At 42.6% G+C, this 26,969-nt stretch overlaps 2 protein-coding genes across 6 annotated transcripts in view; one reads left to right on the top strand and one right to left on the bottom strand.

Annotated features, from left to right (window-relative positions):
* mocs1 (molybdenum cofactor synthesis 1) overlaps nucleotides 1-17,718 on the top strand; it is a 59,235-nt gene extending 41,517 nt beyond the window's left edge. For 2 of the 3 annotated variants that reach the window (XM_060934713.1, XM_060934714.1), the window contains 4 exons: nucleotides 3,230-3,340; nucleotides 3,455-3,575; nucleotides 3,782-3,829; nucleotides 13,276-17,718. In XM_060934713.1, coding sequence (XP_060790696.1) covers nucleotides 3,230-3,340; nucleotides 3,455-3,575; nucleotides 3,782-3,829; nucleotides 13,276-14,231 — 1,236 coding nt within the window. In that variant the 3' untranslated portion in view covers nucleotides 14,232-17,718. Of the gene's footprint in view, nucleotides 1-3,229; nucleotides 3,341-3,454; nucleotides 3,576-3,781; nucleotides 3,845-13,275 lie in introns of all 3 variants that reach the window. The other variant, XM_060934715.1, reaches the window with a different exon arrangement.
* Nucleotides 17,719-17,828: 110 nt separating this feature from the next.
* The window catches only part of daam2 (dishevelled associated activator of morphogenesis 2), a 300,252-nt gene continuing 291,111 nt past the window's right edge, over nucleotides 17,829-26,969 (bottom strand). For all 3 annotated transcript variants that reach the window (XM_060934710.1, XM_060934712.1, XM_060934711.1), the window contains 2 exons: nucleotides 26,702-26,872; nucleotides 17,829-21,508 (listed from right to left, as the gene is read on the bottom strand). In XM_060934710.1, coding sequence (XP_060790693.1) covers nucleotides 21,290-21,508; nucleotides 26,702-26,872 — 390 coding nt within the window. In that variant the 3' untranslated portion in view covers nucleotides 17,829-21,289. The remainder of the gene's footprint in view (nucleotides 21,509-26,701; nucleotides 26,873-26,969) is intronic.

The following is a 26,969-nucleotide window of genomic DNA, read 5'->3' as shown; positions in this document are numbered from 1 at the left end:
ACAAAACTTGGCAGGATTCTTTGTTATATGCCAGTAATACGCAGATTGCAATTTCGTTCAATTCAGTCACATTTTCCCAGAGTTACAGCCCTTGATTAACAACCTTGTACTTTCACAATTTCATGAAGGTGTGTTTTCCTTCTGACATCAACTCCTCTCACAATTGTTGGACGAATTTCTTGAAGCTTGGTAAGAGGCTTTGTTATATGACGGTAATACGCAGATTGCGATTTAATTTTGTTTGTGAAAATTTTCCCAGAGTTTTGACCCTTGATTAAATAACTTGTACTTTTGACAATTTCATGAGGGTGTACGTTCTTCTGAAATCAACTCCGCTCACAATTTCTGGAGGAATTTCACAAAACTTGGCAGGATTTTTTGTTATATGTCGGTAATACGCAGATTGCAATTTTGTTCAATTCAGTCACATTTTCCCAGAGTTGCAGCCCTTGATTAACAAAATTATACTTTGACAATTTCATGAGGGTGCGTTTTCCTTCTGAAATCAACTTCTCTCACTATTTTTGGAGGAAGTTTACAAAACCTGGTAAGAGGCATTGTTATGTCGGTACTCCTCAAATTGTAATTTTGTTCAATTCAGTCACATTTTCCCAGAGTTTTGACCCTTGATTAAATAACTTGTACTTTGACAATTTCATGAGGGTGTACGTTCTTCTGAACTCAACTCCTCTCACAATTTGTGGAGGAATTTCACCAAACTTGGCAAAAGGATTCTTTGTTATATGACGGTTTCCCAGAGTTATGCCCTCGATTATTAACAAACTTGTACTTTGGCAATTTCATCAAGGTGTGCTTGCTTTCTGAAATCAACTTCCCTCACAATTTTTATTATCAACCCGCTGGCTGAAAGGCCCGAAGGGGGATTATGTTGTGGCGATGTCTGTCCATCCCAGGAAGGGTGCTCGCCTTCTGAAATCAGCTCCTCTCTCGATTTTTGGAGGAATTTCACAAAACTTGGCAGGATTCTTTGTTATATGCCAGTAATACGCAGATTGCAATTTCGTTCAATTCAGTCACATTTTCCCAGAGTTACAGCCCTTGATTAACAACCTTGTACTTTCACAATTTCATGAAGGTGTGTTTTCCTTCTGACATCAACTCCTCTCACAATTGTTGGACGAATTTCTTGAAGCTTGGTAAGAGGCTTTGTTATATGACGGTAATACGCAGATTGCGATTTAATTTTGTTTGTGAAAATTTTCCCAGAGTTTTGACCCTTGATTAAATAACTTGTACTTTTGACAATTTCATGAGGGTGTACGTTCTTCTGAAATCAACTCCGCTCACAATTTCTGGAGGAATTTCACAAAACTTGGCAGGATTTTTTGTTATATGTCGGTAATACGCAGATTGCAATTTTGTTCAATTCAGTCACATTTTCCCAGAGTTGCAGCCCTTGATTAACAAAATTATACTTTGACAATTTCATGAGGGTGCGTTTTCCTTCTGAAATCAACTTCTCTCACTATTGTTGGAGGAAGTTTACAAAACCTGGTAAGAGGCATTGTTATATGTCGGTACTCCTCAAATTGTAGTTTTGTTCAATTCGGTCGCATTTCCCCAGAGTTACAGCCCTTGATTAACAACCTTGTACTTTGACAATTTCATGAAGGTGTGGTTTCCTTCTGACATCAACTCCTCTTGCAATTGTTGGACACATTTCTTGAAGCTTGGCAAAAGGCCTTGTTATATGACGGTAATACGCAGATTGCGATTTAATTTTGTTTGTGAAAATTTTCCCAGAGTTTTGACCCTTGATTAAATAACTTGTACTTTGACAATTTCATGAGGGTGTACGTTCTTCTGAAATCAACTCCGCTCACAATTTGTGGAGGAATTTCACCAAACTTGGTGTAAGGATTCTTTGTTATATGACGGTTTCCCAGAGTTATGCCCTCGATTATTAACAAACTTGTACTTTGGCAATTTCATCAAGGTGTGCTTGCTTTCTGAAATCAACTTCCCTCTCAATTTTTATCAACCCGCTGGCTGAAAGGCCCGAAGGGGGATTATGTCGTGGCGATGTCTGTCCATCCCAGGAAGGGTGCTCGCCTTCTGAAATCAGCTCCTCTCTCGATTTTTGGAGGAATTTCACAAAACTTGGCAGGATTCTTTGTTATATGCCAGTAATACGCAGATTGCAATTTCGTTCAATTCAGTCACATTTTCCCAGAGTTACAGCCCTTGATTAACAACCTTGTGCTTTCACAATTTCATGAAGGTGTGCTTTCCTTCTGACATCAACTCCTCTTGCAATTGTTGGACGAATTTCTCGAAGCTTGGTAAAAGGCCTTGTTATATGTCGATAATACGCAGATTGCGATTTAATTTCGTTTGTGAAAATTTTCCCAGAGTTTTGACCCTTGATTAAATAACTTGTACTTTGACGATTTCATGAGGGTGTACATTCTTCTGAACTCAACTCCTCTCACAATTTGTGGAGGAATTTCACCAAACTTGGCAGAAGGATTCTTTTGTTATATGACGGTTATACGCAGATTGAAATTTCGTTTAATTTGGGCAAATTTTCCCAGAGTTATGCCCTCGATTATTAACAAACTTGTACTGTGGCAATTTCATCAAGGTGTGCTTGCTTTCTGAAATCAACTTCCCTCACGATTTTTATCCCCTGCTGGCTGAAAGGCCCGAAGGTGGATTGTCGTGGCGATGTCCGTCCGTCCATCCATCCCAGGAAGGGTGCTCGCCTTCTGAAATCAGTTCCTCTCACAATTTTTGGAGGAATTTCACAGGATTCTTTGTTATATGTCGGTAATACGCATATTGCAATTCCGTTCAATTCGATCGCATTTTACCAGAGTTACGGTGGAGTTGCCAGCGGGGGATATTGTCCTTTCGGAGCACTCTTGTTAATTTTGAGCGTTTCTTTAATCCACAGCGTGCTTTTCCCCCCCCGTTGCCGTGTATAGTTACTCTGTGCTCTTGGGGAATCATCATAATTATATTAGAGGTTTTATTTTTACGCCACCGTAAATATTGATTAGGAGACGGTTTAGGCGTTTTATAGTTTGCACAGACTCTAAGCTTTTCTTTAGGATAAAAGCAACTGTCAAACATCAAATACGTCTTCTCTGATTGATGACATTTGAGGTTGTTTTTTTTGGGTTGTAAACCTTGGTTCCCTGTGGTGTTGGCATCTACAGATTATGTGGCCATGGTTTGATTCTTTGATTGATGTGTGTGGTCTCAGGCTTTCAGAGTACCAGGATTTCAGGGCCAGCTGGGTTTCATCACTTCCATGTCAAATCATTTCTGTGGCTCCTGCAACCGTCTGCGCATCACAGCCGATGGTAACCTGAAGGTACGTTTCTGTGTGTGTGGTTGGCTGAGGTGGTCCTTAAAATGCATCATGTTTTTTATCCTGTGTAAACCTTCGCCATTTTCTGCTTAGGTCTGTGAACTCTGTGCGTTGCAGGTATGTTTGTTCGGAAACTCTGAGGTGTCTTTGAGAGACTGTCTGCGCTCTGGAGCGTCTGATGAGGAGCTTCTGCAGATAATAGGAGCTGCAGTGGGGCGGAAGAAGAAACAACATGCTGGTACACACATTCACTAATGAAACAAAACGGACCTCCATACAGACTGTCTTTTCTATGACCTGGTTTGATATGAATCATAAATTGTTTGTTTTAATCCACGTGGAATTAATCGTCTCTGATCTTAATGAACGATGTCCGTCATTTTGTAAATGCTCCTCCACTGCAGTTTCTGTTTTCCTCCTAAACGCTCGTCTTCATCTCCACAGGCATGTTCAGTATATCCCGGATGAAGAACAGGCCAATGATCCTCATTGGTGGGTGACACAGCTGTACGTAATAGACCTTTAAACAGTTATCACTTGTCTTCCACTTTCAGACGCACATCATTTATTTAAATACCGTTCAAATCGTCATAATATTTAAAAAGAATCAGGTTGCCGACGTAGGCTGTAGAATGTCTTTCTTATGGCGTATTCACACCTACGTTGTTTGGTCCGGACCAAACGAACCAAATTTCCCTTGGTCCGGACCTTTTGGGTTGGTCTGAATACAACCCACCGAACTCTGGTCCGGACCAAACAAGCGGACCGAGACCGAGCTGCAAGGTCGGACTCGGTCCGGACCAAAGGAACCCTGGTGCGGATCTTTTGGAGGTGTGAAAGCAGACCGGACCTAATCCGACAGTTTTGCTTTTTTCTGCATCGGGAGCTTCCGTCGTTTGTCGAGGATTATGGGAAACAGAGTCTTGACACTCCACCGCAAAGTGCAAACACTGTTTCGGTTGTCAAGGGAACCTTACAACAGTCATTCAGACCAGTGGTAGGCTAGACTACAGAGTACAAAAAATGAGTAGGGGGCAAACGTGGGCCGAGGAAGAAACGCGCACCCTTGTGGATATATGGGCAGATGTCCACATATCTGAGCTTTTGGAGAGAACACACAAAAATGCCGACGTGTTTGCTGTATTCGGTGAGAAAATGAAGGAGAAGGGGTTCACGCGCTCCCCGGAACAATGTCGGCTAAAAGTGAAGAAACTCCGCCAGACCTACATTAAAATCGGGGACATTCTTTCAAAAAGTGGCGGTACTAGCGACGCAAAAAAGAAATTCATCTATTGCGTGAAGAGCCAGAACTGTCACAACATGATGTGCGCTCATCAGCGCTATCCTCCGTAGCCGCCTTGCCCTTTGTCGTCGTCGTCGTTGATAAATTACTTGTACAACAGCATAGTAATCGCACAATTGTGAAAACAGTAAAAACTGGAAAAAACATATAGCTTTGATGACATTAAAAAGAATAACAGCACGGAAAGCCTCCATGACTACTTTTGAACTGAACAACCTCAGGGCGCGTGGCTTTGTTGACAGATTTTGGTCCGCTTACTAAAATGTACAGTGTGAAAGCGAACCGCACCAAAATGAAGAAAAAAAAATTTGGTTCGGCCCAAAGCAAGTGAACTATCGAACTATCCTGGTCTGAATACACCCTTAGACTTTATGTAGTCTTTTATATAGTGAATAAGAAGCAGTTGGGGATTATATTTTAGTGCAGGGGTTCTCAACCTTTTCTGCTTTAAAGCCCCCTTAAGGGGTGTTCACACGGCAACTGTTACTCCGGTGTAGCACCGGGGCTGCCCCGGTAGAGCGTTCACACGGTACAAAGTTATACCGGTGTCGCCCCTGAAAGCTGCTTAAACCGGCGCAAATCTAACCCTGCTCGGGAGGTGGTTTAAGAAATTTACTCCGGAGTAAATGCTAGTTTGCGGGGCAGCACCGATATAAAACGGGACGTCTGAACGCTACAGGGGTAGACTTGCTACGCGTGACGAGAGTTGATTACATACGGGCATTGCATAATTTGCATCCTGGTATTTTGCGCTTCCAAAATGGCGAATATCAACAGCAACGGAGTCTTCATCCACGTTGTTTTCCCGGCGCTTGGTGATGCCATGACAACCGGGAAAAGGAAGTACATTTTCACGCATGCGCATATTTCATTTCTGCATTATTACTATCGTATAGCACGGTCGCAAAAACTGCCGTGTGAACGCAAGTGGGGCTGCACTGGTGCTAACACGCTTCTCTCTAGTAAGCAGGTTTGTGACGTGTGAACGCTGCACAAAATTTACACCGGTGTAAGATATATCGCAACAAAATACATCGGTGCAGCATCGATGCAAATATGTGCCGTGTAAACACCCCCTTAGTCATACAAGTTGGGGCCTATTAAAAAGATTCCCAATTATTTTGGCTCATCTATTCTATTCAAATCTAATAATGTATTGTAAAGTGGATTAATGGGATGCAACATCACTCCCTGTTCCAGATCGGAGCCCAGGAATAAAATACATGCAGTAAAAACAAACTGTAGGTTTTGTATTTAAAACCGTACGGATGTGCCAGAAGCCAAACCGTGTACGCAGGGCATTCTCAGTCAGAAGGGGTTAATGATCCAAAAGTGGAGTCTGGTCCATTAACACAAGGACTTATTGCCATGTTTGTGTTGAGCAAACATGTTATTAAAACAAGAAGTACACTCAAAAGAAGTGGATATAGAACCCGCTCAATGGGATTAGATCCTTATACGCCAACAAAGAAGGATTTTTCCTGTGAGTTGGAAAATTATCCATCTGTCGACTTCCCCGACGTTTCGAACTACCCGCTGCTGCAGACATCGTTCTTCACGGGGACACAGATGAAAACCTGGAAGAGCGCAACTTTTTATATTGTGGCTGGGTTAAAGATCTGGGGATCAGGACACTACACGATACATCCTGTGTCATTTATGTCCACAGAATGGGGACTTTTTGTGCACATCTTTGCAATGGTTGCAAGGACGCTACGAGTTTTAGTATCGAGTGTAAACAAACCACAGCTGCTCAATTCTCAATCCTCCCTGCTGTTCTGTTCCGGATAAATCATTCACAAAGCTCCACAGAAACCCCTTTAAAGGGCTGATGACATGAACATGACTCTGTGCAATTTCTTAAATAAACTATACAACATGGCAAACGTGTTAGATTTCTGTTATAATTACGTGAAAAGAAGCTGTTACGCGAATATCCAACTTTTAATTGCACAGCGCAAGAAAACTGGGTCCGTGGCTCGCGGCCATGTTGTGACGTCAGCGGAAGAACACGCTGCGGTTCACTGGCTGTTCTACTCTGGTTCTACTCAATGGAAATGGCGCATGAAAACGCCGGTGAACTCTCTAGTGCTAGCTCTTCCTCTTCTGGGAGTCTAGAATTGTGTTGATCTCTTCTGAATAGAATCTGATAGCCTACCCTCTTTACCCTTTGCCTCTCGTTGCTAGGCGGCAGTTACATGAAAGCCGCAAGCAAATACATGACTGATATCACGCCGACTTTATGATTACGTTTATGATTATCATGTAGAATCTATAGCTCTACGTACCTTTATCTTATGTCGTTTCACAACACATGTTCTGACAGGAGGACTGTCTTTGGATCCGGCATAGCTACTAGTAGACCCCCTCCGGAATACTGGCAGTGTTGCCAGATTGGGAGTTTCCCGCCCAGTTGGGCGGTCTCAAGTGCATTTTGGTGGGTTTTAAACATATTTTGTGCTGGAAAACTTCAGCAGTATCTGGCAACAGATCTGGCAACAGATACTGCTGACGTTTTCCAGCCCAAAATATGTTCAAAACCCACCAAAATGCACTTGAGACCGCCCAACTGGGCGGGAAACCTCCCAATCTGGCACCACTGTGTAGGCACTGCTGATGGTAGTAACACACGTTTGTGCTGAACTGAACACCCAAGAGATTCTTTTAAGCTGGGAAGGGTGTCAAAACAATCCAAATCGAAGTGTTCAGAGCACAGGACGGATGTTGGTGAGGGCTCCCACTTGTCACGAGTGCGCCTGATTTGCTTCACCCACTTCGCATGCAGCTTGGGATCTCTGGGAAACTTGAATAAACTTACCCCATCCTTGTGGGTTTTGGAGCAAAAGCTGGCAACGCAAAGGCATAATAACTAATATATATATAAAATATAAAAAATGTATAATATGTCTAATAAAAATACTAATAATGATAAACTGAACACCTGTCGCATCAACAACAAACTGGTAAGTTAGGAGGAAGGTTCTTTCACTGACGTCATATAGCTCCTCCTCCTCTTTCGTCTCCTGGGTGCTGCAGCCCCGTCAAATTTGCCCAAATAGCCGCGTTTTTTATCATAACTTGTAAAATAGGTGCCTTCGTGAATTAATATATGGATCATCGGGAATTACTTTTTATGTTATAAAACATCGCCAAAGATATCAAAAACGTGTCATCAGCACTTTAAAGATCTCCACTACTGTTCAAAAGTTTGAGGTCACTTTGAAATGTCCTTATTTTTGAAAGAAAAGCACTGTTCTTTTCAATGAAGATCACTTTAAACTAATCAGAAATCCACTCTATACATTGCTAATGTGGTAAATGACTATTCTAGCTGCAAATGTCTGGTTTTTGGTGCAATATCTCCATAGGTGTATAGAGGCCCATTTCCAGCAACTCTCATTCCAGTGTTCTAATGGTACAATGTGTTTGCTCATTGCCTCAGAAGGCTAATGGATGATTAGAAAACCCTTGTACAATCATGTTAGCACAGCTGAAAACAGTTGAGCTCTTTAGAGAAGCTATAAAACTGACCTTCCTTTGAGCAGATTGAGTTTCTGGAGCATCACATTTGTGGGGTCGATTAAATGCTCAAAATGGCCAGAAAAATGTCTCGACTATATTTTCTATTCATTTTACAACTTATGGTGGGAAATAAAAGTGTGACTTTTCATGGAAAACACAAAATTGTCTGGGTGACCCCAAACTTTTGAACGGTAGTGTATTATATACGTTAGTTTAAAACATGGCGACCGCAATCAAACAAAAACGCATCTGAGGACTTAAAGCAGATACGCAGAACCTTTTATTTTTAGATAAATGTCTGAGTGGATAGTATCTCCATCCTCGACTCTTGTATGCTGCATAAATGGGAATTTTAAAAATCTATTTTTGAGAGTTAAAATCGACCGCAAAGTTGGCATTGGAGCTGCCCCGCTGAGCCAGCCAGCCCCGAGTGCGTGACGTCACAGCGGGAACCGGTTTTAAGGCCGAGGCCTTTTACAGCTATAGACCAAAGTCATATAAATAAAATTTTATGGTGAAAGTAAGAAATAGCGTTACCGACTCGCTCAACTAAGACTGATTTGACTTTGATTTGAGAGTGTTAAAACAGAATGGGTGTTATAACTTCTACAACATGCATGCATTTTCACTGATAAAATGTAAAAGGCTAATTAAATAATCAGATGAACTGAGAATCACTTTCTGAAGCAAATTAAATTTTATACTGGTGACTTAAACACACGGACGGCACGGTGGTGTAGTGGTTAGCGCTGTCGCCTCGCAGCAAGAAGGTCCGGGTTCGAGCCCCGTGGCCGGCGAGGGCCTTTCTGTGCGGAGTTTGCATGTTCTCCCCGTGTCCGGGTGGGTTTCCTCCGGGTGCTCCGGTTTCCCCCACAGTCCAAAGACATGCAGGTTAGGTTGGAGTGGAAGTTAATTATGTCTAACTATTAAAGCTATTTTAAGTTCATTTCTTAAGACAAGGATTTTTAAGATGTTCACTTGTTGACAGTTTCAGCGAGAATCTTCCGCCTTCTTCAAAACAGTCACCAGATGTCGAGTGGTGACGTGCCTCATCAGCTGATGTTACGCTACGGAGGCGTGAACGTCCCGCCCAATTTGACAGGTAGTTCACGCCTCCTGCTGTCAGGTCGCTCCCCCAGGACTGCGCTCCAGGTGTGTGACAGCGCGTACGCTCCCTCATCCCGGTTCATCGTCCTCTGCGCCCGCTTGCGTATCTCCACTGCCTCTAAAATCCAACGCTGGTATCTATTTTCTTCAGGGAGCGTACGCGCTGTCACACACCTGGAGCGCAGTCCTGGGGGAGCGACCTGACAGCAGGAGGCGTGAACTACCTGTCAAATTGGGCGGGACGTTCACGCCTCCGTAGCGTAACATCAGCTGATAAGGCACGTCACCACTCGACATCTGGTGACTGTTTTGAAGGCGGCGGAAGATTCTCGCCGAAACTGTCAACAAGGGAACATCTTAAAAATCCTTGTCTTAAGACATGCAGGTTAGGTTAACTGGTAACTCTAAATTGAGCGTAGGTGTGAATGTGAGTGTGAATGGTTGTCTGTGTCTATGTGTCAGCCCTGTGATGACCTGGCGACTTGTCCAGGGTGTACCCCGCCTTTCGCCCGTAGTCAGCTGGGATAGGCTCCAGCTTGCCTGCGACCCTGTAGAACAGGATAAAGCGGCTACAGATAATGAGATGAGATGAAAAACACACAATACAGGTTGCACGTATTAATCTAAATGCAGGTAAACGACGAGTTGTTTTGTATCCAAATGAGAGTCGGAGCTTACCCGTCTGTGTTCTCGATTCTTGAAGGCCGATCGTTTTGAAACAAACAATCTGACTTTCAGTTCTCCGTTCATTCGCTTTTTCCATGTAAGGGCGAGATGGCAGCAATATCCAGTGAAGAAATCAGACGAATTAAAGGATGAATAATATTTAACCTCCTAGGGCTTAGCGGTCACATGCGTGGACAGCACTTTATGGAAATTCGGAACAAGAATCCACATATGTGGACATACTTTTTCTCTAAAAGTACATCTTATCAAAAGATGATGCTTAGTTTTTATTCTAATCAGGTTCTAATAAGCCCAAATAGCAAAGAGAAATAAAAAATGCATGTAAAAAAAAAACAGCTTGGGCCTTAGGAGGTTAAAGTGTCTGTAATGCCTTATTGTAACACTTTAAAATGAATCGTAACGACCAAAATTAATTAATAAAGCAGAGGGATAATAATAATCATTTGTTATTTTATTATCAAGCACAAAACTTGATAAATCGCAGCTTCTGGATCCCGGAAAAAGGCAGCTTTGCCTCAGGGCTAATCCCGCACAATGCCACGCGTGGAACCACGGTTATCTGGGTCATTTCGGTTCCTCTGACTCCGTGCTTGTTTACTTGCTGAAATTGGATATTGTTGATGGAATCTTAGAAAAATAACGATGTGAAAGCGCCGAGTTGTGTTTGGATGTTCAAATCCACGTACAACAGAACATTCAGATCACGAATTTCCGAGAAATGACACTAATCTAAAGCGACAGTGGGTGAGGTTTGTGCGAACGAAGGGGGCAGATTTCATGTCGATTTCCGACGAATAATAATAAATCTGATTCATCAAGTGTTCATCACCACCAGAACGACCACATGGGAATTACTGGAGCAGAAAAGAAACTCATTTATTTAATAAATGAGATTTGATCTGACATTTGGACAGTTCGTCGATTCCCTGATTCTCTCTCTCACACAGTGCACTAGATGCAGGATTATGAGCAACACTTACACGCTCGCGACATCTGATCTTATCATATCTGATGCAGGAAGAAAAATGCGCACAATCACGTGTTAAATACTCTCAGATTGCAATATTGCAAGACTCGAGTTGTTTTTAGTTTTGTTCAGGAAAACCTGATGAAAGGTAAACACCACGTTCTGCACATCTCTCTATGTATCTCTCTCACGCACTACAGAGGAAGACTTTCGTGAACTTAGTAAACTGGCAGTTTCTCGTCTTGGGGGCTCGAAAAGAACCGTTTACTCCGGAGTATCCTTGGTAACCATCTGCCGCTTCATCCGACATACAGTTAGGTCCATAAATATTTGGACAGAGACGACATTTTTCTAATTTTGGTTCTGTACATTACCACAATGAATTTTGAACAAAACAATTCAGATGCAGTTGAAGTTCAGACTTTCAGCTTTAATTCAGTGGGTTGAACAAAATGATTGCATAAAAATGTGAGGAACTAAAGCATTTTTTAAACACAATCCCTTCATTTCAGGGGCTCAAAAGTAATTGGACAAATTAAATAATTGTAAATAAAATGTTCAGTTCTAATACTTGGTTGAAAACCCTTTGTTGGCAATGACTGCCTGAAGTCTTGAACTCATGGACATCACCAGACGCTGTGTTTCCTCCTTTTTAATGCTCTGCCAGGCCTTTACTGCAGCGGTTTTCAGTTGCTGTTTGTTTGTGGGCCTTTCTGTCTGAAGTTTAGTCTTTAACAAGTGAAATGCTGCTCAATTGGGTTGAGATCAGGTGACTGACTTGGCCATTCAAGAATATTCCACTTCTTTGCTTTAATAAACTCCTGGGTTGCTTTGGCTTTATGTTTTGGGTCATTGTCCATCTGTATTATGAAACGCCGACCAATCAGTTTGGCTGGATTTGAGCACACAGTATGTCTCTGAATACCTCAGAATTCATCCGGCTGCTTCTGTCCTGTGTCACATCATCAATAAACACTAGTGACCCAGTGCCACTGGCAGCCATGCATGCCCAAGCCATCACACTGCCTCCGCCGTGTTTTACAGATGATGTGGTATGCTTTGGATCATGAGCTGTACCACGCCTTCGCCATACTTTTTTCTTTCCATCATTCTGGTCGAGGTTGATCTTGGTTTCATCTGTCCAAAGAATGTTCTTCCAGAACTGTGCTGGCTTTTTTAGATGTTTTTTAGCAAAGTCCAATCTAGCCTTTTTATTCTTGAGGCTTATGAGTGTCTTGCACCATGCAGTGAACCCTCTGTATTTGATTTGGATATTGATACGCCTACCTCCTGGAGAGTGTTGTTCACTTGGTTGGCTGTTGTGAAGGGGTTTCTCTTCACCATGGAAATTATTCTGCGATCATCCACCACTGTTGTCTTCTGTGAGCGTCCAGGTCTTTTTGCATTGATGAGTTCACCAGTGCTTTCTTTCTTTCTCAGGATGTACCAAACTGTAGATTTTGCCACTCCTAATATTGTAGCAATTTCTCGGATGGGTTTTTTCTGTTTTCGCAGCTTAAGGATGGCTTGTTTCACCTGCATGGCGAGCTCCTTTGACCGCATGTTTTCTTCACAGCAAAATCTTCCAAATGCAAGCACCACACCTCAAATCAACTCCAGGCCTTTTATCTGCTTAATTGAGAATGACATAACGAAGGAATTGCCCACACCTGCCCATGAAATAGCCTTTGAGTCAATTGTCCAATTACTTTTGGTCCCTTTAAAAACAGGGTGGCACATGTTAAGGAGCTGAAACTCCTAAACCCTTCATCCAATTTTAATGTGGATTCCCTCAAATGAAAGCTGAAAGTCTGGACTTTGTCCATGTCCATTATATAACTATAACTTGAATATGTTTCAGTAAACAGGTAAAAAAACAAAATTTGTGTCCGTGTCCAAATATATATGGACCTAACTGTGTATATAAGAATCCCAGTCGCTATCAGAATTCTCTCCAAAACGTGATTCCATATCGAGACTGCTGCACACGGGAACGAAATCAATGCCTGGATTGTTACGCCTGTGACATCACGCACCGCTTCGGGATCTTCCAGTTCAGTCGCGGTAGATTCTGTGAAAATCGGCTGATCTTGTTGATTTTACGTTAATTTATGGCCTTTTGGATCAGCTGTGGTTTGAAAACACATGATCAATCACCATAACGATTGTTGCTTTGTACAAGGGAAAAAGTGTTTAAGGCGTTACGTTCACTTTAAAGGGAATTTGTTTAAGCAGTTAACGTGTCGGTGTGAAGTGAACTCGACAGCCCTAATGCTGCATATTCTTATTATACAGTATGTAGTGTATATGATTTGTGTTACTTTGATGACCTGTATATTTTGTTGTTGTTAGATGGAGAAGGCAGCCGGCCTGCGCCCGTGTTGAGAAGTGAACAGAGGAGGGATCCGATCCCTACTTTCCACGCACCTCTGTCAGGCCGGGCATCGCCACGCTTGGAGAAACCTTACTACCTGTACTACAGTGGCCAGGCGAGTGAGGACTTAAGCAGCAGCACTTTTCCCATGACCGCACCAGCTTCTATAAACTCCGGCGTCTCTTGTGAACACGAGACGCCGCTTAATGTTTACCATGTCCATCAGGGAAGGAGGAAGGATTTCCCTGAGCAGTTTTGTAGTATTGCGTTTCCTCGTTTTGAGTATGCTTCCAGTTCCGAACCACGCACAGATAGTTTCGTACGGCTGAGACACGCACACAGGCTTGTCGGCTATCTCAGGCACAACTCGCTGACGGACGCCCGGTCTTTCTCTACATCTCTTCTTAGCACTTTAACATTAACACAGCAGAATGTAAGGACGTGTCACAACCAAGCTGAGCAGCTGACCCACACTGACGTGCATGGCAGAGCCTCGATGGTGAACGTCGGCGATAAAGCAGCGACGCGTCGGACTGCCACAGCGAGCGCCCGCATTCTTCTAGGCTCCAAAGCTTTCAGCCTGGTCCGTGCCAATCAGATAGCTAAGGGTGATGCTTTGGCTGTCGCACAGCTAGCAGGCATCATGGGCGCCAAGAAAACATCAAGTCTCATTCCTCTGTGCCACGCCGTATCCCTCGACCACACCTCTGTCACTGTGGAGCTACTGGAAGAAGGGCACGTGGCTGTCGTCTCGGCAACGTGCCAGGCAACAGGCCGCACCGGCGTGGAGATGGAGGCTCTGACTGCGGCATCAGTCGCTGCCCTGGCGCTCTATGACATGTGTAAGGCAGTCAGTCGGGATATAGTTATAACCGACATCAGACTTTTGAGTAAGACAGGAGGACAACGGGGTGATTTTCACCACACCAGCTAATACTAACATGCAGTACAGATCATCCGTAAATATAACGTAGCTAGATCAAGCCGACATTAACCCAAAACGAAGCTCTTACAAATCTTTATTGTGCCTTTAGAATTCTTTAATATTGTCTATATGTAGCAGAAAAACCTAAACTCGACCCTGGCTACATTTGTCCTATTTTTTGAGTCACGTTTGTGAATATTTCAGAAACACGCAGAGATAGTGCTGCTTTTTTTTTTTGAAAGGGCATTCAGTGTTGGATTGTCTGATTAGATCACTGAGCTTTCTGCTCATCTATCATTATGAATGTGTTTTGATGCTCGAGTCCACGCATAATAATGCAGAGCAGCTTGTGAAGTCGCTGGACAAGACCAGGCTTTGTTGTTTTTATTCTGTATTGAAATCTTGTACCTTGCTGTAAACAGCACTTTTTCCACCTCGTCTTATCAAGATGCTGATGATCAGGGTGGAGATTCAGGGATTGCCAAGTGTTGTAATGTTGACCGGGGCGACACCAAAGTTCTGGTACACTGTGCCATTCAGATAGTCTTCAGTAGGTATTGATGTGTGTGCGCCCGTGCCGTTTATTATTATTTTTCCCCCCCACCCTATATTACCACTACAGATATGGGCTGAAACCAACCATGAAGGCTTCACGTTGTCCTCCTTTCCACTTTTGAGGTTCTTGTTTCTGCTGGAGTTGGGTAGTTCTTCAGCAGCGAGGCCAAAATTTATGAAATTATTAAAACTTGTCAGCTTAGTGATGTTGCTCAAGTATGGACTCCAAGGCAAAATGTAATGAAAACCATGTTTAAAAGTCACCATCGCCCTAATTATAGCCCCGTCGCTTCAGAGAAACCTTGGTTTGAAATTTAAGAAATGAAAGTTCAGTTTCTTCTGAGGTCATTCTGTTACAGATTTTGTGTTCAGAGTTAAACATAAGTTTTTCTATGCTGTTTTAGGGTTGAGCGCGACCTCATATACCCCTTTTCCACCAAATCAGTTCTAGGGCTGGTTCGGGGCCGGTGCTGGTTCACAACTCGTTCAACTTGCAAGCCAGCTGAGAACCAGTTTGCTTTTCCATCGCTCGCGGTGCTAAGGGGAGCCATGTCGCTACGTTTGCATAAACCTTGGCGCGAATATAGAAGCAAAAACAACACAGAAGAAGCAGCAGCGACAACAATAATAATGGATGACTTCGTTTGTACAGCTGCTGCTTCTTGTCGCTTAAAAATGGCGGTCTTGTTATTGTTGTTGGTCTTAACAACTCCGCCCACCCGCTGACATAAGCGGTTCTTTCCTCTGGCCCAGCAGAGAGTTGGTGCTAGCCTGGAACCGGTTTTTCTGGCCCCAGAGCCAGTTCTTTATCAGTGGAAACAGAAAACCCGGTTCCAAATTAAGCACTGGCCCCGAACCAGCCCTGGAACTGCTTTGGTGGAAAAGGGGCAATACAGTGAAATATTTAATACCAGTACTTTGACTTGGTTACCACATTTTGCTGTGAATGTAATTGTTACTGAAAAACTGCCCAGTGCTTGTTCTGCAGTGACTGTTTGCAACGGAGACAAACTTCAGCTGTCCTGAAGCCGATTACTGGATATTACAGGAGACGTCAGCCCTGGCATGCCATGCTGGTATCCGGTTATTTAGCACAAATCCAAAGTCTCTTAGCACAGCTCTGGCTCATGGTCACAATAATCGAGTCAACCATGATCTCAAAAGGGAACCCATCCTCATTTGGGCAACAACATGACTAACAGCTTTAACATAAAGTCAGTTTCGTTGATGTTATAAACTCTTTATTGATGGAAACTTGAGTGCAAGACTGTTCATGACAACTGCAGTCCTAAAGCCACACCAATTCGATTAGTTGGTTCTCGGAATCGCCGCTTGAAGAAAATGCAAAAAAAAAAAAAAATCGGAATCGACTGCAGGTTGAGGTCACGTGATGTCAAAAACCAATCAAATCGTCCCTTTCACTTTAAAGACTCGTGGAAGAAACATGGCTGTGGAGGGGAATCCTGCAAAGCCTGTGTTTGTGATTGTTAGGATATTCAGCGAACAGAAGCGTAAAATCTTTGCACGGTTGTACTCAAGATGCCGTGAGCTTGTTACCCTGCGATGTGCCAATAAAAAATCATTCGAAGTATTTAGCCATCAGAAGTAGCCTACTCCTGGTCAAATCTTTTTTTTTTTCTGTGCACTGTAGATGTTCAATTGACTGTAATTCAATCGTTTACTGGTTTGCCTGATAAAAGACGTGCAGCCAGAGCTAATGCATATGGGTGGAAATAAGATAAGCTATTAAAAGAGCCATATGAAATGTGTAACAATAATCTATTGTCTTTTTGTTTCTCTATTATGAAAGCGCTCTATTTCCACCACTAATTTTACCTGAAAAAATCCAAGAACCAACTAATTAAATTGGTGTGGCCTAAAGTTAGCAAGTCAACTGTAGTCCTCAGCCATAAAAGCATTACTGTAAGGGTCCAGAGCGTCTTCCAAGCGTGACTTTCAACTGTCCGTATAGGGCCATCGTCCACAGGAGCAATGTGATGAGATTCCAGCCAGACATAGGGCATCAGGATGGATCAGGCAGGTCCGAGGAGCAGAAGAGGTCAGCATCTCAAATCCAAAAAACAAAACCCCTCATCTTGATATAAGAAGGGGTTTATTATGATTGCTTAGCGCCTGGAAGCCGGAATTTCTGCTGCCGTGCATGTTCAGGGTCAGCTGTTGATCCCTGAAACGTGGACTGAAAATCCGTGTCTTTGGATATTTGTAGCGAAGCCATAACAAACCTTGAATGGTGGGCACCTTCATAGATAACTTGAGTCGTGGCTCTTGCCCTGCTTGACGATTATGTGTTTAGCATAAAGCTTAGTTATGATAATATCAAATGGACTTTTTTCATACGTATTTAACCAATAACACTACAAAGTCTTTAACTGAGGAAAAAAAAAAAAGACTAATTTCAAAGAAGCTTCCACTAAAGTATCCTAGAACGAATGGCAAAACAACCAGCATATCAACTGCTTATAATACGGCAATCGTGAAGCAAGAAGATGAAGAGGTTACGCTGAGACGTAAGGGTCGTTTGATCAAGACAAGTCTTGAAAACAGGGAAATTCACTTTGTTGCATCATGTTTATTTGATTTCTTTTTTTGTTCAATGCCATCAACTGCTAAAAAAAAAAAAATTAAGTGTTCATAATAAAGATCAAGTGTTCTTGGAGCTTGTGCTAAATAACCGTGAACCAACCAGCCATTTGACAGGATTTTCCCCAGATCAACATATTTAAGTGCCAAAACATTGCTTTACGTTTTATAGTCTTGTATCGATACTCAAGTGTATGATTTGTAAATGGATCGTCATTCATTCATATGATTTTCAATTTTGTTTGTCCAGCAGAATCACGTCTTTAAATAATCTTAAAAGATGCTGCTACTGGATTTTTTTTTTTCTTCAGTCAACATGACAAGGATAATAAAACATCAGTTCCATGGGCTGTTTCTCGTTATTTACTTTTGAAGATCATGGCGTATGCATTCACATCAGAGGGCAGTGTCGAGCTCGGTTCAAATGCTGTCCGAGAAAACAAACGAGACTCAATGGAAACAGGTTTATTTTTTTTTTAACCCTACAAAAGGATGCATGGCGAGCAAAAACAACAAAAAAAAATTGAGCTATTTATACTCGAGAATCTGACATACAAAGACCACAGTATAGTTACTCATATTTATACTTCTCATGTAACTTTTTTTTTTTGCTGTAATGTAGTGTATACATACAAAATATAGCAAACTAAATAAGGCAAATAAATAGACTCAATTTACAGGAACCAAAAAAAAAAAAACAGAACATTCCTCAACATATTTTTCCTTTTTCGCTCCCCCCCTCCCTTTTCAACTATAGCTGCGTACAAACATTTTAGAACTATACATCTTTCAGGTGAAGTCATCCTTTTAAAATACTTGCTCTGCACAATATACAACCTGCAGCTGGATGATACAAAGGATGTGTAAAGCTGGATATTCTTACCTGGGGGTAATAATTAATTACCCATAATATACATCTATAGCAAAAAAGGATCATACTTGTGCACCACTTTGGACCTAAACAAGTGCATAAAGGTGAAACGCAACAATACAAACGGATAGGAAACGGAGCGATGAACGCTGAGGCAGTGGAAATCGATGCTCGTTGTTGGCGTTAAAAGTTTAACTTAAAGAACTACATCGCCCATCAATTTGTCACCTTAGAACTGATACCAGCGTGAGAGTGCATTTTTAAGGAGGCTCAAATCAGGGGTCAAATCAGTTCGCCTCAGTAGAGAGCTCCACTCAAATGTAGGACCCAGCCTTATATTATTATTATTATTATAATAATCGATAAGAAGGGACAAATTTCATTATGTATAAAACAAATGTACACAACCCAATTTTACTCTTCTTTTTGTCCTTCAAGCTGCAATGTTTCTTGCTTTTTTATTTTATTTTTAACATAGTGAGCTAAATGTGTGTAAATATCAAGGGGGTAGGGTAGCAAAAGGACGTTTTTCAAAAAAGTGCATCAAGCAACAAGCTACATTTATTATTCTTTCCGTTGTGTTCAGCCACTCAATGACCAAATATACATACAAAACTAAAATAACAATAATAATACTGATGGTTTTGAATACCTACATGGTGTTGGACCAAAGCTTTTTCTATTCTTGACGGATAAACATCTCTTCTCAGTTGGCACAATGTCCATCGCCTTCATTGACGTGAGGTCCCCCCCTTTTTAAATACACGTTTCCAAATCGAGAGCCATTCCAAAGTGTGTTTTTATCGTGCTGTTTTAAAGGTGACCTGTCCTCTCACCGTCAAGTTGAAGGAAAACCAAAAAGCTTCAGGTTCGTTAACTGAATTACTGGAATACATTACACCACATGAACCCAAGCTTTATTGGCAAATCAAGAATGGGATATGCTCCAGCCCTTAAAGCGATCTAATAAGCAAACATATTAAATAAGGCAGTGTCGATTAGCTCAGATCAGTTAGACTGGACCGTTTGTACTCTTAGCGTACGCTTAGCATTCGGTTTAAGGAGGAAACCTGTCCTTCTGGAAAGAATAATGAATGAGAGTATCCAAGTAGCACAGAGGCCTGAACCAGACAAAGAAAGCAGCAAATCTCTCAGAAGACGCTAACGAACTTCTGACCTTCTTACTCTGGTTCTTCCGTATGGGATGTGGTGGACTGGAGAAAAGACATGCACCCCCCCCCCCCAAAAAAAAGGTCCAAACACAAACTACTTTAGGATAAAGCTAAACTTCTCAATTTGGGCTTCGTTCAACCAGCTACACACCACTTAATCAAATTTCTTCATACTCCAATCCACTAGCTCAAGTACCACAAAGGATTAAAAAAAAAACAAAAAACACTTTATACAGAATATTGTCCTGATTTTCACACTTCAGTCTTACTTTGGTCATCAAGGACTTTCCCGTAACCTTAATCAGTATTTTTTTTTTAAATCTTCTTTTAGACCTCCCAGTCCTCTCCTCCGTTCCTCTTATTCTTGGGAGCCATGTTCATCCAAAATGCAACCCTGCCTCCACAACCTTTACAACCACAACACTTAATATACATAACATGAAAAACAATATAAGCAAAAATTAGATGAAAACAAGAAACGAGTGGGCTGCACGTAGATCTTGAGCTTGTTAAAGTAAGACTTGACCGGTTTCCAAGAAGTATCTGCAGTGGCGATGCAAACCATTTTAACCAAACCAACCATCTTTAGCTTTTGAATTGTCGTCACAATGTGAGAAGAAGAAGTGCACTACTTTGGTGAGTTAGGTTAACAAGCTTCACTAGTGATGGCGCATCACAGATTTGGATTTTTTTTTTTTTTTTAAATACATGAAAGAAATACCTATCGAATTAAAGTATTAGAAGTACAAACTAGAAAATTATGAATAATTAAAAAAGGTTTTGAAATTAGCACGTTTGCTCTTTTCATATAAATAAATATATAAATGCCGTTCTACTTGCATTTATTATTGTCTACTACGTATTTACGTTCCTGATTTTTGCTTTGGCACCAGGTAATGCCACCACAATCCTTGGAAAATCTTTTTACTTGCCAACGAGGCGTGCTTACAGCATCGTCCTTATTCTCAGAGCATTTCGGTTCTCGTGGTATCTTTTCCTAGAAGTGCTGTGCTTTCTCGGCATTTCCGACTCGTCTCCCGTGTCGTCCTTGGGAATGCCGTTGGTATTGGGAGGCACTTGGGTAAAGGGCATCACAGCCAACACAACCGAGACCGTGCGATCCTGTTTTCCTAGCTGGCCATCCCAAAAGTAAAAAGGGTTCGCCTCCTTCATTTTCTTCCACTTGTCTCCGTGTTTGAAGTTGTCTAACTTTTGGGAAAAAAATTAGTTGGACACATCACTTAGCTTGTTAAGAGCTGCAGATATGGGTTTCTCTCTCTCTCTCTTTTTTAGTTCCCATATACACCAATGGCCCGATTAGTAAAAGCACCATAGAAATATAGTAGGTGGAGAGAGAGGCACATGGGGTATCAGCACCTAATGCAGATGGCAGTGTCTTTCAACAAGTGGTTGCATGAATGCTCCGATACTCTGGCCAAATTTTCCCCAGAACAGATCTAGATGAGGTCCTGACCTGCCATCTTGATCTTCTCTGTATTGAGAATATGAATAACTGGACCCACCCTTGTGGCCTCAGGGACATGGGAAATCCCATGGTGCTTGGCAGTTTGAGGTTACACTTTGAGTTGGCTTGGAGAACTCGACCATCGACTATGGGAAGAGGAAGACCATGTAGGATATGGGATAAGAACAAGGTTAGAGAAAGCACAGTGCTGTAAGAATTTCCAACGCCCCGAGAACTGTCCACCATGGTCTATGAATCTGTCTGCCTTTAAGATGCAAGCCATCACGAGTTAGGATGTTTGGATGAATAAGTAGGCAGATGGCAGTTAAGACTTTTTTTTTTCTTTTTTTTCCCCTTCACGTACAGTATGCAAGTCAGTGAATTAGTGTTCCAGAAGTCTTTATTAATAGTTGACCTTGGTGATGGGTCTTTCGCGCCCACCGCTTTCTACAAGCTGGTTGACCGAGCGCTTACGGTTGCGTTTGAGCTTCGACAGGTCCTTATCGAACACTTCTCCTGAGCGAAGGGCTGACACCAGGTCATCGAACTCTCCCACTTCCTCAGACACGCCCCCTCCTGCGCTCTTCTTTGCCCTTCGCTCTCGCTCCCTCTGGTCCTTCAGCTGGGGTGGGATACAGACATGGAGATTTCATTAGTAGATACCACAGGTACTTGAAATCAATCAATTCTAAACAAATCTATGACCGTTTAAAACGTCAACTTTTTTCCACCATGCAGCAACAAAAACACAAATGCTTATGGAGATCGCCTACCTGCTCCCCTGTTAACACATGAGTAAGTCACTAACAAGCTGCTGATGTACATGGCCTGTCTGGGTGGCTCTAAATTGACCGTAGGTGTGAATGTGAGTGTGAATGGTTGTCTGTGTCAGCCCTGAAATGACCTAGTGATTTGTCCAGGGTGTACCCCGCCTCTCGCCTATAGTCAGCTGGGATAGGCTCCATCTTGCCCGCAACCCTGTACAGGATAAGTGGTTATGGATAACGGATGGATGGAAGTTTCATCCGTATACAAATGAAAATCGATTACATGCCAGGGTTTTTTCTAGAAAAATTTAGTATGAGGGCACTCACCATGGCGGCGGGGGGGGGGGGGGGGGGTGCCGGTTGTCCGTCCCCCCCGCCGTGTGAAGCCTTTAAAAAAAAAATTGAGGCTACAATGGGACATTCTGAGGCTATCTGAGAGGGAAATTGTAACAAATTGTTTGTCAACACTGAAAAAGAAAGAAGTAATCTTCTGTCCCGGACAGTCTTTGGCTTTCTTTCGTTTCGTGCCGCGGGACGACATCTTAAAATGCCCAAGTGTCAACAAAAACAACTCGCGAACTACTTCTGTCAAAAGCTCCCGCGCCGGTGGGTGAAAGGTCATTCAGTCTCGAACTCTAGCTCTACAAGTCAGCTGACCTTGTATGTAACCCATGTCAAATCTCGCGAGAGCAGCCGCGGCAAGTAAACAACTAAACATGGCGCCTCAGTCTGGAAAACGCCGATTCGGATCGTTTTTGCACCGTCTGGCGGTGTATCTACTATGATTGGAATATTTTTGGAGTAATTATAACGTATTTGATGATCAGACACATTGTCACGTGGTGTTGCTGGGATGTTTTCACGGAGAAAAGATCGTTTTGAGAAAGCTTGCATGCTGTGCAGTAGCATACAAGTGCATGGCCTAAGTGTGACTTGGGGTTCAATCGGCATTTCGGTAAGAGGGCGCAGCGCCCCTGTTCCCCGGTTTAGACGAAAGCCTGCATGCTGCATCTGGTCAGGTGGCAACATGTACAAGGAAAATGAAATCAGACAGAGTACTGAGCTTTGTGGTACACCATGGAGAGCATCAATTAGAGATGTCTGGATTTTTTAAAAAAATATTATTCTAATAAGAAATGTTAAAAGGGCCAAAATGTACAGTCAACTGGAAAATAACTTGCAGCATGTGTTACTTTTCAATATAATTGATTTTAACATTGTAATAAAACTTACACGGAGGTAAAATCATGTTCCCTCAATTTCCCTCCATATTTGCATGACAAATGTGGCCGAATTGGAAATGATCCCTTCTACACGAGAGAAAAAACATCAGCTTTGAGCTTTAACAGCTGTATTTGACACAATAGCTTACAGAACATTAAAATACTTTACACGTCTTACTGGAAGACCGTATCTAGTTTAGCTGAATAAAATATACAGCATCAGTCAAAAGTTTGTACACCCCTACTTATTCATAGTTTTCTGTATTTTCTACATCGTAGAACAGTACTGAAGCCATCACAACTATGAAATGACATCTGGAACATGTATGGAATTATGTGGCAAACAAAAGTGTGTTTAAAAAAAAAAAATGTGTTTCATATTTTAGATTCTTCAAAGTATCCAGTGTTTACCTTGATGATGCTTTGCACACTATTGGCATTATCTTAACCAGCTTCATGAGCGAGTCACCTGGAATGCTTCTTAATTAACAGCTGTGCCTCGTCAAAAGGTAATTAGTGGACGAGTTTCTTGCCGCCTTAATGCGTTTGAGATCAAACGGTCAACAGTAGAGTAAATAGCCCTATTCTAAACCACAACTGTAGTAATCCATATTACGTCAGGAACCGCTCGACTAAGTAAAGAGAAACGACATCCATCATTACTTTAAGACATGAAGTGTCTTTTAATTAATAAAAATAAAGAAAAACCTATGAATGAGTGAGTGTCCAAACTTTTGACTGGTTCTGTACGTCTCAAACAATTATGATGCTCTCCATGGTGTACCACAAAGCTCAGTACTCTGTCCAATTTTATTTTCCTTGTGCATGTTGTCACCTGACTAGATTACTATGCAGGATGTAATCATTTTTTAATATGTACACAGAGATGAAACATCCATCCATTATCCGTAACCGCTTATCCTGTACAAGGTCGCGGGCGAGCTGGAGCCTATCCCAGCTAACTATGGGCGAGAAGCAGGGTACACCCTGGACAAGTCACCAGGTCATCACAGGGCTAACACATGTACGTACTGTTCGTGCTCATCTCGACCACACATTTCCAGGTCGATGGCTAGGTCGTGGTGGACCATTGCGGTGGCCTCTACACTCCCGTGATTTGACGCCCTGTGATTTCTGGTTATGGGGTATGGTGAAGGAGTGCGTGTATAGCAGGAAAGTTTGTGATATCAATGACCGAATAAGGACTGTGGTATCATCTATTCCCCACGAAATGTGTGTCCGGGCTTTAAACGGTACTGTTGCTCGCTGGTTTTCGTGTGTTGAACACGATGGCGAACAGGTTGAGACCGTCCTGTAAATCATCTTGCACATATGCAGAGGCGATTTTTCTCACCAGGCAAGCCAATCAGCTGCTTGGGGCCCCCACCAGGTGGCGACAGAGAGTCGAAATTTGCACAGCAGTTGATAGAGAAATTTGCGAGTCGAGAGTGAAGAAGAATCGAAATTTGCGTTTTGAAAAGTCATTCGCTGAGTCTGACTCTCACGGGTTTCCCGTTTACAATAAGCTGTTGGGAGGAACAAAATGCTAAGCAGCCAATTGTGTGACCACATTTTTGAGTGACAAAAGTCTTCAAGCAATCAGCGCTTGCAGTCTGCAGAGGGATCCCTTCCTGTGCGTGCAACCACATGTTTGCACAAATCGGAAACCCTGTAGGCTATTAACGTGCACATATTGCGTGTTGGTAGACCTCCATGGCTAAATTATTATGAAGAGAAACTATCCATCCGGGAGTGAAAAAAGAAAGAAGAAAAAAGAAGACGAGGGGAGAAGAAAGCAAGATGGTGGTAAGTCAGTAGCAATAATAATGAACAGAGACAATAGTATTTTTCCCTACCGTTGATAATGAATGATGTAGTGCAAATGGTGCTAGTCTTGTTTCACTCGCGCTAGCATGACCATACTTTATTTATGTTGTTTTTTTTTGTTGTGGGCGGGCGGTGGTGGGGCCCCCCAATGAATTTCTGATTGGGGCCCCACTAGACCCTAGAATCGCCACTGCACATATGATGTATGTTTTGTGAATAAATGGTTTCTACCATTTAAGTGGTAACATAATTTTGACTAACCCTGCATTACTGGATGGATAGTAACTGTATGCATGAATGAGAACGATATCTACATCACATCACTGTGTGTAACCGTGTGAGCCAGGCTTCTTAAAGTGCCATTCCACCATTGGATGTATTCTTTGGCATAAAATACAATATATTTTATGACATGACTAGACAGAGAAATCTTTTAGCTTCAAAATGATCTCTCATCTCATTCTCATTATCTGTAGCCGCTTTATCCTGTTCTACAGGGTCGCAGGCGAGCTGGAGCCTATCCCAGCTGACTACGGGCGAAAGGCGGGGTACACCCTGGACAAGTCGCCAGGTCATCACAGGGCTGACACATAGACACAGAGAACCATTCACACTCACATTCACACCTACGCTCAATTTAGAGTCACCAGTTATCCTAACCTGCATGTCTTTGGACTGTGGGGGAAACCGGAGCACCCGGAGGAAACCCATGCAGACACGGGGAGAACATGCAAACTCCACACAGAAAAGCCCTCGCCGGCCCCGGGGCTCGAACCCAGGACCTTCTTGCTGTGAGGCGACAGCGCTAACCACTACACCACCGTGCCGCCTCAAAATGATATATCAAACATAATTTTTTGACAACGACAAGTATATTAATTTTGCGACTAAAGTCACCTACCCTTTTAATTTCCGCGCGGTAGTGAAACGTGATGTCATCGGCAGGTTCCCCTTCTTGTGTACCATGTCACGTGTGACGTGGCACAGATTATCAGCAATGGCGGATAGAACGTGATTTCCACTTGTCGATTGCTGTGCCGATATTCACCATCGACCGTCTCCTTTGGGCATCACTTGCTATTTTCCTTCGCTTCTTTTCCGAAGCTGACAATCGCGTTCTATCCGCCATTGCTGATAATCTGTGCCACGTGACGTGGTACACAAGAAGGGGAACCTGCCGATGACATCACGTTTCACTACCGCGTGGAAATTAAAAGGGTAGGTGACTTTGGTCGCAAAATTAATATACTTGTCGTCGTCAAAAAATTATGTTTGATATATCATTTTGAAGCTAAAAGATTTCTCTGTCTAGTCATGTTGTCATAAAATATATTGTATTTTATGCCAAAAAATACATCCAATGGTGGAATGGCACTTTAAGTGCGTGCAAGTCTACAAGCGAAATCAGCAGTGCCTCCTGTGATCAGTATTGCTGAGGGATGAGAGGAAATCAGAGAGTTGCTTGGTTCCCATACTCTTTCTGCTCTCTGCTCACATTCCTGACATTCCCTGGGGAAGACTTCTGAATGTACTGCCTCAAACAGAGACGGGCTGGAGGTCTACTGACAGCTGATCTGATGGAATGACCACTTAATAAAGATATTGGGGGGGGGGTGATAAACAATACACCGAACACGACGAAACCCTGGTCATGTCACCGGGCAGAGATTTATAAGGGAAACTGTGGGGGGAAAAAAAAATAGATGCAAAGTAAAGAACAAACAAAAGCATGACCACGGGACGTTTACTTCTTTAAGGAATTAAAGCACTTCTGAATGAACTGAGGATATGAACTCTATAATTACTGCTTTGACTATTAAAGCAATCCTAAAGAGCCATCAAAATCTTCTTTTTAAGTCATACAATGCAGGAAACGATCCCCACCGAGACCAGCAGTTAAGGACTATGAAAATGGGACGTAATGATGCACAGAAGGTTATTTAGACGACAATAGATGAAACACGATGCTGCAAGCTGTATTTGGAACATGTGGCTCACCATGGCCTCCATGCGTGCTCGCTTCTCTTCCTCCTCTTTGCGACGCTGCATGTTCTCCAGGTCTTGCCGAGCCTCGCTAAACGACTGCAGAAAGGTGTCGAAGATCCCGAAGAACTCGTCTGGCTGCATGCGTACCTGCTCCTCTCCAAAGTGCTTCAGAGACTTGGCAAACTGAGAAGAGGACAGAAGAGCACATCTGAAACAACAACAACCAGAACAATGCTGGAAGAGGAATAAAAGCCAATAACAAAAACAACGAGACCGTCAA

The sequence above is a fragment of the Neoarius graeffei genome, chromosome 11 (assembly GCF_027579695.1).
Source record: "Neoarius graeffei isolate fNeoGra1 chromosome 11, fNeoGra1.pri, whole genome shotgun sequence".
Lineage (NCBI taxonomy): Eukaryota > Metazoa > Chordata > Actinopteri > Siluriformes > Ariidae > Neoarius > Neoarius graeffei.
This window is presented reverse-complemented; position numbering and strand designations above follow the sequence as displayed.